The sequence below is a fragment of the Sinocyclocheilus rhinocerous genome, unplaced genomic scaffold (genome assembly GCF_001515625.1).
Source record: "Sinocyclocheilus rhinocerous isolate Xijiao unplaced genomic scaffold, SAMN03320098_v1.1 scaffold1163, whole genome shotgun sequence".
Classification (NCBI taxonomy): Eukaryota; Metazoa; Chordata; class Actinopteri; order Cypriniformes; family Cyprinidae; genus Sinocyclocheilus; species Sinocyclocheilus rhinocerous.
This window is the reverse complement of record NW_015642328.1, coordinates 482,149-497,969: the sequence shown is the minus strand read 5'-3', so window position 1 is coordinate 497,969 and position 15,821 is coordinate 482,149. Positions and strand designations below refer to the sequence as shown.

The following is a 15,821-nucleotide window of genomic DNA, read 5'->3' as shown; positions in this document are numbered from 1 at the left end:
CTTTTATCCAAAGCGATTTACAAATGAGGACAATAAAAGCAGTCAAAACTAACAAAAAAATTATATTATATTATATTATATTATATTATATTATTTTTCATGGTGTTGTGGTGCTCCTGCTGAGATTCAGTTTTGAATCCGATCTGCGTCATTTCCTCAGCACATTCCTGTCTCTTCCTCCCACTTCTTTCCTGTCTTTCTCCTCTGTCCTGCCCATTAAAGACATAAAAAGCCTTTATTAGCAAAATAGAAATGGACAAGCAATAGAAGCTTTTGTGTTTATGCATTTGTCCATCATCCTGTAGGAGCGAGATCTGGAGCGTCTGCGGCGTCAGTGGCTCACTGCTCTCACTAAGAGACAAGAGTATCTGGACCAACATCTTCAGACGTTGGTCAGCAAAACAGGTAAAAACCAGATACACACATGTACTTGTCTTAGCTCAGTAATGGACTACAAAATAGTGCGTTCCTCACTTTAGTTTGTTGCTAATTTGCTTTGGGGAGCTCGTGTCACACTCTTTGAGAAACAAGCAGACTGATTAGATATAGAGCAGACAGAAGAAATGTGGATCTGATTTTGTATGTTTTTTTTTTTTTTTTTGATTTGTTTAATGTTATTATAAAATCAAATAATGCTTTTATAGATCAATAGGGATGTATTTTAATTTGTATAAATTGTGTGTATATAAATTTTCTAATTAATTTACATATATTTATATATTTTATATAATTTATTATTTTTAATAATAATTTATTTTATTTATATATATATATATATAGTTATATAGTTGAAGGGACTCAATTGGAAATGGGTTTTGCTTAGCATGAAATTAGAGAAATCAATGGTGACTAGTTTGCTCTCTATGACCAGATAAGTCTGAGGATGATGTGGAGAGGGAGGCCCAGCTGCTTGAGTGGCGTCTGACGCTCACAGAGGAGAGAAATGCAGTGATGGTGCCCTCTGCTGGCAGTGGAATACCAGGAGCTCCTGCTGAGTGGTACAGCACTGCTGCTACAACCATTCCGAACAATTTGCATTTACACTGAACACTTACATTATATAATGTTATAGATAGCTGGTAAACATGTTGTCTGTCAGAGGTTTGAATGATATGTAATGTCAATCCAGTTCTGTGCAGTTTGCTTTTTAGGCAGGTTGTTATAAACCTTAAATGATGTGTTTTAATAAATAATATTTGGATTTGAGGCTTTGTTTGTTAAATGAATGTCAGTATCAGTTAAACATTTTTACAAATGTTTAGTCTTGAGTATTTGGCCTTTCGGTTGATTTTTATGTCTTTCTTGGCAGGGTACCAGTACCTGGAATGGAAACTCACATTCCAGTGCTCTTCCTCGACCTAAGCGGTATGTTTTTCCTGCCTGCTTAAAAACAGCAATATTCTCTGCAGAAATGCAATGTCCTCTGTGACCTTTCTTCCACTGCAAGCACTATTTATCTTAACATTCATTTTCACACTTTTCCATCCTGTGTTTCTCTTCTTCCTTCCTCCAGCTGATGACTTCAGCTCTCAGGAGAACCTAGACGTTCCCGAGGCGGGCGGCTGGGACGCCATGCTCAGCTCTGAAGATGAGGATGAATTTTTTGACCTTCAGATTGTCAAGCACTATGATGGAGAGGTGAGAATATGACCTACGCACTCTCAGGGCTCTCAGAGGCTCCCTAGTTGGTTTTAAAGGAATGTATTAAAAACTATTTTTCTTCCAGGTGAAAGCCGAAGCTTCTTGGGACTCCACCGTTCATGAATGTCCACAGCTGAGTCGAGGTGCCGCCCCAGATCAGAGAGTATACTTGATTATCCGCACCGTGGTTCAGCTCAGCCATCCTGCAGAGATGCAGCTAGTCTTGCGCAAACGCATCTGTGTGAATCTCACTGGACGACAGGTGTGGGATAGCCTACTTTGTATAACCTACACTATCATCAGAACTGTAGAAAAATGTCTTTGTACATTTTACATACAGCTGTGCCAGATATTTTTAGTGCTTAGTTGATATAAACCTTATACTTTTTAAGGAATTTCAAGCTTTAGATATAAAAAATGATGATTTTTATATTTGCCTCTGCATATTTTTAATTATTTTTTTGGTTTAAACAGGGGTTTGCTCAAAATTTCTTAAGGAGAATGTCCACCAGGAGCACTGTTCCTGGCTGTGGTGTGACCTTTGAAGTCGTCTCCAACATCCCAGGGGTAAGCATACAAAATCTGTTTTCAAAAATATATTTATGTGTGTGTCTATGTAATGCATAATATGAATAATAAATAATGCATAATCTGAATGATATGTGTTTTCAGTGACCAATGACAATATAGAATAATTTCTCTTCAAATTCAGAATAGTGTGGTAACTAAAACTGTTAATTTGTTTTATTGAAATACAGATGAAATAAAAATAATAAAATCTAAATATTAGATGAAAAACTAAATGTTGCTTTGGCAACTAACTGAAATAAAATAAGTTTTAGCTAAAGTACTACAATTACTAAAACTAAAACTGAAATATATAATTAAAATATATATAAAACAAAACTAATAATAGTCTTATAAATACTAAAATAACACCAATTCAGAATAGAATTGTCAGTAGATTTCAGAACTGAAGCAAGGTGAAAATTTTTGCTGATAATTCTAAAATATTAAATAATATAAATATCATTAGCGCATATGTATCACTGCAAAAATCAGCAAAATCTGCTCTGATAAAGATAAAGAGTGTTTGTTTACGAGCACCTGTCTCTCTCGGCTATGTATGTCAGCAGGACAGTCAGAGCTCAGAGGACAGGGAGATGCTGGCCCGTGTGGCCGCCAGCGCTGAGAACCCCAAATCGTCAGACAACGAAGCTGCCATAGAGAAGTACCTGCGGAGCGTCCTGGCTGTGGAGAACATCCTCACACTGGACCGTCTGAGACAGGTCACACAGCTACATTCATTAATATCATTTAATCTGATAAGATTGCATTTAATCCATTTGAGTACATAGTTTTTTGTTTCAATCTGAATCTTAAAGGAAGACTTTATCTGATTAGTATTGTAGCCAATGTAATGATTCATTTTTCCTTTTAACTGATTGGCAAAGTGTTTGTAAATCACTGTACTTTGGGAGTAAAACAGGGGAGTAATATGTTAAGCACGAGACTTGACTCATTCTGTATAAACTTATGCTGTGATACGCAGCAGTATTTTAATTAAAAACATATTTTACTCTATAAATGAAACATGAATGCTGCCAATGCACTTTCCATTTTTTAAACGGTTCATTAAAACAAGCAGTCCTATGAATCATATCACTGAAATGAATGGTGACTTCCCAGTGCTGTCTAGTCCAGTTTTCATCATGTAAATCAGTTTTTTATCATGTGCTACAGGAGGTGGCAGTGAAGGAGCATTTGGCAGGTAAAGGCAAGGGCAGCAGACGCAGTCTCAGCTCTCCCAGCGTGCACCGGGTAAGCGCATCTGCAGCCTTAAAGTCATCTTAACAGACAGAAATGTTAAGAAAACTCAGCATCATCGCAGCCTGGCACATTCTGTATTCACACATCACCTTTTTCTCCTCTAGTTATCTGGAAGCAGACAGGATCTGTCACTAAACTCAGTGCTGGATGACAACAAGGTGAGATTCTAGGGTGAAAATAAGACACATGGTCCACCACAGGAAATGGGTCTTTTTATGTAACCTCTAATATCCAATTTGCTTATGTAAGAATCGATGGGAGAGTCAGCAGGATATCTTTGGGACATCCCCTCAGTTCAGCAAAACACTGCCACGACCTTCCAGACCTCCTACACCACCTACACAGAATCAGGACCCAGAGCAAGGTACGACATAACGGTCACTCTTAAAGTGAGCGCTACAGGATGTATAAGAAAATAATCTTCCTTTCCGTTTCCAGCATGACCCATTCTTTATTTGACTGTCCTTTCAACTTTCAACTCTGTGCTCTCTACTGTAAATGTGATTCATTTCTGACTGACCTCTCATTTCGAACCTGATTTATGAATTTAACAACCACTTATTACAGAGAAAATCCCTGTATCTTTATCAATGGCACAATAGTGCCAGTTCGGGGTTTAAGCCTGCAACCTTTTGGTTATCGCTGAAAAACTTTCCCCGTCTTGTTCAACTTCAGCTTCTTTTCATCTGTCAAAAAATGTCAGCGTGACATTTTTATGTGACTGTGACTTCATGCACTCCTTTTATATCTTTTCTACATCTGTCTCTGTTTCACCACCGTTGTCGTCTTTCTCCACACCTCTGCCTTGCTGTTTGCCTCCTTCCCAACCCACCCACAGGTTTTTCAGGGCTTGCTGCTGCTTATATCTCCCCAGTCAAGGCCCTGGTTCCTCAGATGCCCAAGCTGCTCAAGTCCCTGTTCCCTGTACGCGACGACAAGAAAGATTTGAGGCCTTCTCCACACTCCCAACAGGTCTGGTCACATTTTGGACTCTTTAATTAGTGAACTATGCCTAAAACCTTGCTTTGGTCACCTGGGTGAGTCTTATGAAAACTGTCAAGAAATGTCCAGGTCACATTTAACCCTAAAATCAAAAGGAAAAATTATTTAAAAATTATACCCAATAAAAAGAATATATATGCATACATAAAAATATAAAGAATAAACTATAAATGAAGAATTTCTATGGCAAATTGGTATATAAAATTTTGAATTCCAATTATGTATATTATGTAGTGTTTGTTGTAGTGCATTTACTTTATGCTGATATTATATTTAGCCCAAAAACCAAAAGGAACAATTTTAAATTTATAATAAGTATGAAGAATATATGTATGCATAACAATATAACAAACAATAAATAAAGCATTTTTAAGGCAAAGTAATATATTTAAATTTGAAGTCCAGTTATGTATATATTAGGGCTGCACAATTAATCGAATTTCTAATCACAATTACAATTACGGATGCCACAATTGATTTTCATATAAAAATATGGCATGCAGTTGCTTCAAACAAAGGTGTAACCATCATTCATTTAATCGTAAATGAATAAACGCAATTACAATTTCAAAGGAATAATCAACAATTATGATTTTTGTCATAATCGTGCAGCCCTAGTATATATCATGTAGTATTTGGGGGTAAAATGTGCTTAATTGTAGTTAATTAATATATAAATAAATGTGAATGTTTTTTCTTGAGATTTTTTGATGAGATTCACCCACCTCTTTATTTTTTCAAAGTATGTTCCCGTTACAAAGAACTCAAATTATTAAATGTATTCAAAAGACAAGCAATACCAATGCTTATAAACATTTCTTGTTTGTAAATTCCTGTCAATAGTAGTTCCATGGGGTAATTTCATGCATAAATGTAAAAAAAAAAAAAGTGATGTAGAGTATCAGTCATAAAAATAGCCATTTTAGCGCCTACAAAGCCTGTCAGAAATATGCTGCATTTAGATGACTAAATCATATGTGGTAATCAAAGAGGGATGCAAATCCTGTTGACCGATTTAATTTGAGTCAATTTTAGATTCTAGCGTAATGTCGTTCTGTCTTAATGCCTCCTCATTTCCATATAGACAGAAATTCCATATGCTACTACATAGCCCATATACTGTATCTGTGATATATTATCCATCTCGTATGAGGAAAATTAAGTCTTTAAATTAAGCCTTATTGCTTGGTAGTGGATTTTTTTGTGAGAAAACAGGCTTTTTTGGTTTTCCATGATTAAAACAGTGTCCTCATTTTGTCAAAGTAAATCATGTCAGGGAAACCTGATTATATGTTAGGCAGGAGTCCATAGATAAACTCCAGTGTTTAATTTCCCCAAGATTAATTGTCAAGCCATACCCTTTCATCATATCTCCCAGCATGCTTTCAACGGATGCGTAGAGGGAAAAAAAATATGACAGTGATATTTCATCGTGTACATCACTCCTCCCCTGCACGCAGACTTTTGATCTGTCAGTACTTTAGATCAAACGTAATCCAAAGGCTCCCGACATAAAAAATGAACTCGTGACACTTAAATCAAGCTTTATGCCGCCTCTCTGAAAACCATTACCGAAATCGTAAAAACAAATTTAATACGTTCCATTCATCTCTCCAGCATATGCCACGAATAATGATGCAAACAGCCAACAACCCTGATGAAGGAAGAGTAAGAATAGAACCGGTAAGTAGATCTCCACTCTGAACTCATGCTCCGTCTTCGGCGAAATTAAATAAATATGAATGATGAATTGGGTTACAGACTTGTATTTTGCAAAAGTATAGCCTAGGAAGATATTTTAAGAGCCCAGTCTTTCTCTCCTGCATGTGATGTAAATTGCATGCTATTAAATCTGTGGTTTTCCTAGCATGTGCTCTCTGTGTGAGAGTCAGATGATAGGTTGAGGTGTAGTTAAATGTTCCTTGTGGTTTTGGACGTCCTTCCCCGTAGGTTGCAGTAATGGGGAAGAGTCCTGCTTCAGACAGACACTCAGATGGGCCTGATGCCCCGTCCTCTATGCATGATCCGCATGACCTGCCCCTGAGCCCCATCAGCGAGGCCTCCAGTGGCTATTTTTCTACTAGCGTCTCCACTGCCACCCTTTCCGACGTCTCCATAGCTTGCGGGGACCTTACCTCTACTCCCAATTCCCAAGCGGGTCCCGTAGCATCCAGGCACGACAACGAAGACTGTCTACCGACCCCTGTTAATGCCTCTGTTGCTCCTGTAGAAGCTGGGCTAAGATCTGACAGGCCTAGAAAAGAGGAAGATACCCAGGCGGCCCACAGGAATGGTGTCACCACCTCTCAGCAGGAAGCACAGCTAAATGCAACCCCTCCCCTGGTGTTGAGTACCTCCACAGACAGCCCTTTCTCCCTCCAGAAGGTCAAAGCCAATGAACTCAGGTCTTTCAGTAACATTCTTGGAGATGGAAAAGCAACCACAATGCAAACTAACAGCCTGGAGAAGCTAGAGATAACCTTCGAGGATGTGGAACCCAAGGAACTTGCTTGGCTCAAGGTGGGAGGGAGAGTCACTGTCGGATCCAACAAGTCCGGCACGGTCCGCTACATCGGCCCAACGCACTTCTCCGAAGGCATCTGGGTCGGGGTCGAGTTGGACACTCCCTCAGGTGAGTTAGATCTTCCATTATTAAAGGGGTCATGAACTGCCTTTGTTTATGTGGTACTGTTCTCTGAGGTCCACTTAGAATGTTACGATTTTTACATCAAAAAATATAATTTAGAAGTAATAGGCTATTTTCTGTACTGTTCTGAATAGGTGTGACAGATTGTAGACTCAGAAGTAAACGCCCACTGCTATGATTGGCTAACAGTTGTGTATGTTTGACAGCTTATATCCTTCATGGATGGATGCTGCTGTGTTTTAGGTTTAAAAACGCATAAATACTCAGTACATATCAAACGATCTGTAATAACAAAGCAATAGTGACCATATAATAAAGACAGTGACTCACACTTGTGTGGTGCGACATTACTGTCGGATCCAATATAGTCGACACAGCGTCGTCTTTTAATTTGAATCTTTCTGAAAATCCTGCGTCGAATTGTGCCTTGTTTGTAAACAAATCCGTAAAATGAAGTGAACAAAGGACCAAGTTCTTACTGACGTGGTTTGGAACTTCATTAAAAATAAAATTAATCAAAAACCTGCGTTTGCCTCTCATTATTTACACTACCTGTGTGAATCGGTGGGCGGGGCTGAACAGGCAGCGATGTAGAAGCAGGCATTGATCATCTTCTGCGGAGGTGGGGTTTAGCCACACTATTATGTCATAAAGTGGCACATTCAACAACCTGTCGTTTTGGCAGACTGGCTTCAATATAAGCTGTTTTTAGACTAATGAGAAAGTTTTGAGTTCTGAAACTTAAAGAATGTCTAGCACAAAGACCTCTTATACATCAAAGGATCAAGGGAATTTTGATTTCTCAGTTCATGACCTCTTTAAAAGGTTAGTTCACCCAAAAAAAATTAGCCCAAAGAAGTTAAATAAAAAGCACCCATCCATAAAAAAGTGTCTCACACAGCTCCGGGGGGTGAACAAAGGCCTTCTGTAGCGAATCGATGTGTTTTTGTAAGAAAAATATCCATATTCAAAACATAATAATCACTTTAATGTAGCTTTGAGCCAACAGTCCTACACGGAAGCAGCTCCGGGCGGATGACGTATCAGTTCAGCGTTGCGCCGGTGAGTCTCGTGAAAACCAACGTTTGTTTACAGGAGCAAAGGAAGCAAAGTTTCCTTACTTTAGCAAAGGAAAACCAGTCATCGAAATCTTCCGACATTCTTCTTTACAAATCTTCGTTTTGTACTTCTAATAAGTGACCGTTGTTTTGTTTTGATCTCTCCCCTGCGCTTCCGCGTGCGTCACTTCTGAGCGGCGCATGCGCAAAGCTGACCTCATACGTCATCCGCCCGGAGCTTTGTTCACCCCCGGAGCCGTGTGAGACTTTTTATTTCACTTCTTTTGGACTGATGCATGCAACACCCGCTGAGTGGCATTAAACAGCTTGAAAGATCAAAGACAATTTTGAATATAACTCTGACTGGATTCGTCTGAAAGAAGAAAGTCATATACACCTAGGATGACTTGAGGGTGAGTAATTTGTGGGCTAATTTTCATTTTTGGGTGAACTAACCCTTTAAGTTTTCTGAGACATTGACACCTTGGTGAGACCGATTTACCAACCTTGTTCCTTTTCTATCCTTTGTCCACTAGGTAAGAATGATGGTTCCGTCGAGGGCCACCAATACTTCCGATGCAACCCTGGTTACGGGGTGCTAGTCCGTCCAGATCGACTGACTCGACGAGAAGCTTCCAAAAGGCATACCGAAAATCGCCGCAGCGGGGAGTTCAGTCAGCAACTGAGGGGAGGAGCCGGCACTGCCATTCAGAAAGGAGAGAATCGCAAATCCTGGACCAGCTAATTGACAATGAGCTGAGCAGGACAGAAGCTCCACCTCCAACATCTCAATCTAACCGAGGAGTTCAACTCCATCCATCACTGTGCTTGGGTTAATGGAGCATTCTGATACCCAACTTTGCATGGAGGTGGTACAACATTCCCTCACAAACCCCTCTATCAGTTTCGGTGCTATGCTAATGTGTAGCATGTGGGAGTGCTATCAATTTTTAACATGCTGCTTCAGCTGTGTTCCATGGTTTGTTAACTCAAGCAAGTCTCTTTGAGTTGACTGTAAATGAATCTGCCGGGTCTTTGAGATCAACCCATCATTTTTGTTTGTGCCCTGGTTTTATCAAGAGTCCATTTTTGGACTTGATACTACAAATTATGCTTGATTTAGTCGGTTTTTAGTTTCCTGAATGTGCCTTTCAAGTCAACCCATTTCTTGTTCGGCATCCCTCACTGCACCTTCGTAACACTATGGTATGGTAGACATGTAAGAGATTATCTCAGGGATCCAATCAGAGTCATTGGATATGCCCAGTTGGATTTTGCCATAGGTGCCGCCCTGAGCAAGTTAATGTAGGTTTTTGATATTTCCTCATTCTTCGTTGTGGAGTACTGCTATTACTTGACCAGTGATTGGATGGCTATATCCACAAGATGGGATATTTTATTTGGTTTGTTATCATTGGAAGAATTGCCTATCAGTATTTTTGGAGGAAACCACCTGCTGTGTGTGTATCCTTAATTGCTCATGGTGAATTTTTAGACTTGACTGAATTGGCACATTCAGGTTAAATTGACTGGCTTAATTAGACCCTCTCTTAATGGTTTTGATGATTGGACTGAAAAAAAATATTTTAAAGTGTCTTATTTACAGCCTTTTAATTGGAATAGGGTTATTGAAACTACTTCAACCTCAGATAACTTTGTGCTGCAGTTTAAAGTGGCTCAGTTTGATTGGTTTCTAAAAGACTGTCTTCCACAAGAAGGTCACGGTTAAAGCACATTCCAGTTTTGTGTATTGGACCAATTACTGGCAATAACCTTCATCTTATTTATTCAAATTAAAAGATCTAAAAGTAATTTCATTTCAATATTTTTAGCATACTGTATGGGCAAAGTGGTCACATTTATATAGTTTTTTAATAAGGAGCATGATTCCATGTAGATATGATGCTTGTTCACATCATGATGGAGAAAAAGTGTGTTATTTCGTTCCTTTTATATTCTATTCGTGGAAATCATCATGTGATTTCTGAAGTCTAATGCAATATCAAGTTATTAAAATATATTTTAATGATTGTAGTTATGTAAATTGAATTTATAAAGTGTAAAAATCCCTTGAATGGAAAATTAATTTGCACATTTGAGTTATAGTAGATAGCTTATGTGCCCAAAGGGTACTTAGTTTTGTTGTAAACTAACCGAAGATCCACTGTAAATCTGCTTTTCACTGGATTTGGTGCTCAAAAGTCAAAAACATTTCAAAATTTCCATCCGAGAGAACATGCATTTCTCCACAGTTTGAAGTTGCCTTTCATTTTTCTGTAGTGTGGTGTTGATGTTTGTGTTCAGTCAAAATTTGGTTAACTCCTTCCTATTTTTTTTTTTTTTTTTATGCATCTTGATCTGTGCCTCATTCATAATGAGAAAAAACAAACGCGCACGTCCTTGTTGCTTTGATTAGCAACAACGGCTTCAGACGGTAGGATTTGAAGTCCTACTGGCTCACATTAGTAACTAGTCATTCTTTAAGTATTAATTTAAAGGTAATAGATTGATTGCCTTTAGAATGACAAGTCTCAACTAAGTTTTAATACATTTCTGTTGTAGCAATACCATTAAAAGTGCTTGTAGGAATTTGATGGTTCACTGTTTTGAACATGAGTTGCATTAAAACAGGGCTGTCCAAACTCGGTCCTGGAGGGCCGTGTCCTGCAGAGTTTAGCTCCAACCCTAATTAAACACACCTGAACCAGCTAATCAAGCTCTTACTAGGCATAGAAACTTCCAGTCAGGTGTGTTGAGGCAAGTTGGAGCTAAACTCTGCAGGACGCCGGCCCTCCACGACCGAGTTTGGACAGCCCTGCTTTAAAAAGAAAGGGGAAATGAACTTATTGAAGACATTTTCAGTAAGCTGATCTCCACGGCCCAACATTTCAATCATAGTTGCTTTTAACTAGATGTGTACTAGGTGTTTTTGTTTTCAAGTGCAATTTACCATTTTTCTTCACTAAAACGGTTGAATGCACCCTACATCCATTCCGTTCAACGTCAGCAAGTCTGCAGTAGCTGTAATGACACCTCGATCTATCACAAATGGCATTGATCCAGAGCCATATCTGAGCAACCACACAGTGGCCTTTTGAAGTTAAATACTAAATACAGGTGTGGAGACTCGTGCTTTCCTCCTGTATGAAATCCTTCCCATTAAGGGCATCAGGAGAAAGAGGTTTTGAAGGAAGCTTTGGGCCCTGCTGTTTACACAGATGTCAGACGAAGCACTTGGCAGGAAGTTGCTGCTCTACTTTTGTAGGTTTTTTTTTTTTCTTTTTCCCCTCCTTTTTTGTGAGCAGTGAGTGGACGGCTCCATCTTTCACCACTAGTCTGTGCCTCGTCCTGATGATTTTATGTCGTGAAAGTTGTCCCGTATATGGAGCGTTTGAACCCAGAGTATACGCGTGTATGTGTTTTGTATATAACTGCATCTTGAAAATTCAATCCGAGTACAAGGCTGTGTTTGATTAATTTAATTATCTGCAATTCTATGCTGATATCCAAAGAATAATCATGTATAATAATTCATTTATAATTTCTTTTATATTGACTGTACAATAATCTGGCTGTAAAGAAAAATAAAAAGTGAACCGATTTACACTTTTGTCTTATAACTGTTTTTTTTAGTTTTTTTTTAGTGTGTGTTTTAGGGGTTCCAGTCTTAGCCTACTTTACCTTGACTTGAAGGAGAGAAAATATTCAAGTACCGATGTTCAAATTTTGACCTTTTTAATTATCTTTGTTTTTCTTTCAAAATAACTGACAGCTAATTTTTTTTTTTCTGCATGGAAAAGAGCAGCTGCACAGATTTATCTTCAGTCTTCAAATAACAATCCAGTTACAATTTCAGAATTAGGAATAGTCAGAATTTTCATGCACTATTTAATAATTCTGAAGTGATGTATAAAAAGTATGATCAGACCGTGTCTTTCAGCTCAAGTTTTTATTCTCTAGAAGGTACAGTTCTAAAATAAAAACAACTTCAAAACAAAGTTTGAAAATGAACAAAAGAGTGTCAAAACAAAACTTAAAAAAGTAACAGCATATGCGTTTTATACTACATATTACAGAACAGTCTACTGTCCAAAAAAGGCACTAAATTTTGTAATAAGAGATACATGATTAGACTATTTCAAGTTAATACAACAGTGATATATTTTGAATTTTTTTATACTCATAGAATATATTTATATGTATTTAATATATTCACATATTGAACATGGACAGATTAAAAACACAGTCAAAGTGTTCCCTCATTCTTTCACGACAGACTTCTGTTCCAAACACGTTCCAACACTAGCTTAATAAAGACTTCTGGGTAACTGACTGGGCACTTGTCCATCATCACATTGTGCCGCAATACTGTTTCTAAGAAAGCGTTTACTAAGATTGGACTGTCTGTATCCTATAATAAAATATACAAGACTACATGATTGCTGTGCAAGCTTACGATACTTTATGCTCAAATTTGGGTTGGCGATGCCAGCTGACTTAAAACATTTAGAGGACAATTCTACACTTTTCTCAGCTGAAAGTATGAATGGCAGTTTGCAATACTGTTCAGTCTCGCTATAATAGCATCTAATATTTTGACTGAGGTTTAATGAAAAACTCTGAAATTGAAAACAGAGACTGGGGCTAGTTGTCACATAGGGAAATTGTCACAAGGATTATATTTCAGTAACTACAAAAAAAAATAAAAAATGCAGCAATGCTTGATTTCGCATTCATATGTCAATATCTTTTCTAACAGCTGCTGAACGCAATAAAACCAAATCTGCATTACAATTATATAATGAAAACAGATTTAAACATATAAAATGTATTTTTCAGATTCAGAATTCAGTTGGAGAAAGCTGTAATTTCATACAATTTATTTAAATTTCTGTTAGCCAAAACATTAATTTGATATTTTTTGCTTTATATTTAATTTTTACTGATTATATATATATTCATATAAGAAAGTGGATATAAACTTAGATTCAATTTTTAAAAGTATTTTAGGTTCAAAATTCAGGTTGGGGCAAATTGTCAAGTTTTATGTGTTGTAGTTTTGTATAATTCATTAAAATTTTTTTAGCCAAAGCTAATTGAATTTGATTACAATTTTTTTCTCCTGAAAAGCCAAGTCAATAATAATATATTTTAAATACAAACATGTATTTGCAATAATCCATATGAAACGTGATGTTTAATATTATTTTTTTTAGAGAGAGAGAGAGTGTGTGTGTGTGTGTGTATGTATGTATGTGTGTATATATAGATAAAAAACATTTTTTTAAATTTTTTAAATGGTGTTTTCTCAAATCTGTTTATACACAGCAGGTTTCCGATGTAAATAGCACTGCTAGAGTCTGTAAAGTTTGATTCTATATACAGTAACAATAATCACACAATGTCAAATATTCACTGAAGTAAAAAATGTGCCAAATAGCCCCGGTCACCCTTACAAAGGAACAGATTGTACTTGATTTAATTCAACCAAATTACAAGGCATAACTAGAGAAACAAATAAAGTCTCATTTGACAGATTTATCTGCTTAGCAGAATTTCCTAAAGTGAGAAATTTCATTTCCAATTAATATTCTCTCCTAACATACAATATTCTTTCGATACATATTTTATCAAATAGACTTGGTACATTTATGTTAAGCTTATGTAGATTTATGGAATAAATGTATCTAGGAACATTAACGTTAACTTAAACAGCGTCATCTACAGTTAATTTTCACAGAAATGACGTGTTGACAGATTTGACACATTCTGTCATTTAAGTGCTTAAAAATACTTGCATTAAGGCTGAAGCCCATGTTCAAACTTCACGTTCGGCTGCGACGGACTCTTTAAATACGAGCTTGTTTGTTAGCTAGTGGCGATCTCATCGACTGAAATCTAACGCTCAATAGGAACAAAGGTGTTGAAATGGTATTTCGGACATTCTGAGAGAACTTTTGAAGCAGCTGATACTTTTCACAGGTTTGTCATCCGATAGCTATTTTGATACGTCTAAAAAAAAAGCTTATTTGTGACTGCAATGATGTGCATTACACAAAGAAAGCAGCTTCCTAAAAGGCAAAGAGGAAAGACTGTAAAAGGTGGGAGAGGGCATGTGGTTAGTATCTCCTTTCCTTTTTTTAAAACAAGCACCATATTTCAGTTCTGAAGCACAAATAAAAATAACCTGAACTAGTCCATCCCTCTTCTGTTCTTTCTTTGAAACAGTACCAGATAAATGAAACAAAAAAAACAACATATATGTAGGTTGGTGTAAAGAACCCAAAGCACCATAACCCTCCCCCTTAAAGTGACATTTTATGATTATTCAACAAACAAAAAAACAAACAAGCAATTACATGGGATATTTATTAGAGTGGTTAAATCCACTTTAATTTAGGAAATAATGGTTATTAATCCCCATGGAAGAAACCCCATATTTGGACACGTGGGCAAACACCAACAGGTTTTTTTGTACTGGAACGTCGTCACCCTGATTGTCAAGTGTCCGCTGAGACGAAGAAATTCCCAATGCTACAACATTTTCCAGCCGCGTGCTGCTGAAACGTTTGCACAGTTATTGGCTGAGTAGAACACTTTGAGGTTATACACGTTCAAATAAACGGCTGTTGTCTGATTGCTTTTAGAGAGGCCTGCAGAAGAGCCCGACTGAATGTCTGCTAATGCTGAAATATAATGGCACAATCTTCACGAGTAGGCTTCAGTTTCCAGACAGCCTTCGACGCCTCCCTGCAGAGATGCACAGTTGTGTAGCGGCAGGAACATAAATAAGCTGCCGCTAGTAATTAAAAGTGCAATACATAATTGCTGAAGCCAGCAGGCCGGTTATGGTACTGCAAAAACAGTCCTATACAACTTTGACGCTGACAACCAGGGTCCACAATTAACGTTTTGCCAATTTCACAACGACAAGTATTTCATACTGGTCATAAAACTATTTTGTTTTACTTACCGTATTGTCCCGAATATAAGACAATGTTTTTTTCTTGGAAATACATCTGAAAAAACGCGGTCGTCTTATATTCAGGGTCTAGACTTTGACATGTCAATAATACACCCACAACACTAGGTGGCGCCAAATACGCATAAAACGAGTGTGCCATGAAATACGTAATGTAATGCGTGTTGTAAAGATCGCGAGTAAAAACAAAAGAAAAAGAAAACCTTACAGCTGCATGAGTCGTGACTGTCACGTTAGCCTGATGGGACCAAACTCCCTTTGTGATTTTAAAACGCAAGACAGTACCCAGATTTGAAGACTACAGTAAGATTTAACTTCGACTGTTAATAAGATTTTGGTAGGCTACTAATTAGATGGATAGCCTAAATGTCCTAATTCAGATGGACTACCTGTTTTGTTTTGTTTTTTAATGGTATATCAAAAAGTGTATATTTTTTAAATGTGATTGTTGGTACATTTTACCAGTTTTTACCATACTTTCAAAACAAAAATTAAAATAGGAAAAATATGCAATATGAAAATAATTGAAGACAAAATGTGTTTTACTGAGAAAAAACAAGATTTGGTTTTTAAAAAGCCTTTTTCCAAAAGGTACATCTGGAAAAAGGGGGGGGTCGTCTTATAATCAGGGTCGTCTTATATTCGGGACAATACGGTACAT

The 15,821-nt window shown here is 37.3% G+C and overlaps 1 protein-coding gene across 4 annotated transcripts in view; it reads left to right on the top strand.

The window, feature by feature from the left end:
- Positions 1-10,799, top strand: part of kif13ba (kinesin family member 13Ba) — a 45,073-nt gene extending 34,274 nt beyond the window's left edge. For 2 of the 4 annotated variants that reach the window (XM_016572690.1, XM_016572688.1), the window contains exons 27-40: positions 306-405; positions 872-998; positions 1,310-1,365; positions 1,514-1,638; positions 1,727-1,903; positions 2,116-2,208; positions 2,775-2,930; positions 3,385-3,462; positions 3,576-3,629; positions 3,721-3,835; positions 4,310-4,443; positions 6,091-6,156; positions 6,424-7,105; positions 8,715-10,799. In XM_016572690.1, the coding sequence (XP_016428176.1) occupies positions 306-405; positions 872-998; positions 1,310-1,365; positions 1,514-1,638; positions 1,727-1,903; positions 2,116-2,208; positions 2,775-2,930; positions 3,385-3,462; positions 3,576-3,629; positions 3,721-3,835; positions 4,310-4,443; positions 6,091-6,156; positions 6,424-7,105; positions 8,715-8,923 (2,172 nt within the window). In that variant the 3' untranslated portion in view covers positions 8,924-10,799. The remainder of the gene's footprint in view (positions 1-305; positions 406-871; positions 999-1,309; positions 1,366-1,513; positions 1,639-1,726; positions 1,904-2,115; positions 2,209-2,774; positions 2,931-3,384; positions 3,463-3,575; positions 3,630-3,720; positions 3,836-4,309; positions 4,444-6,090; positions 6,157-6,423; positions 7,106-8,714) is intronic. The other 2 variants (XM_016572689.1, XM_016572691.1) reach the window with 2 other exon arrangements.
- Positions 10,800-15,821: the final 5,022 nt, after the last annotated feature.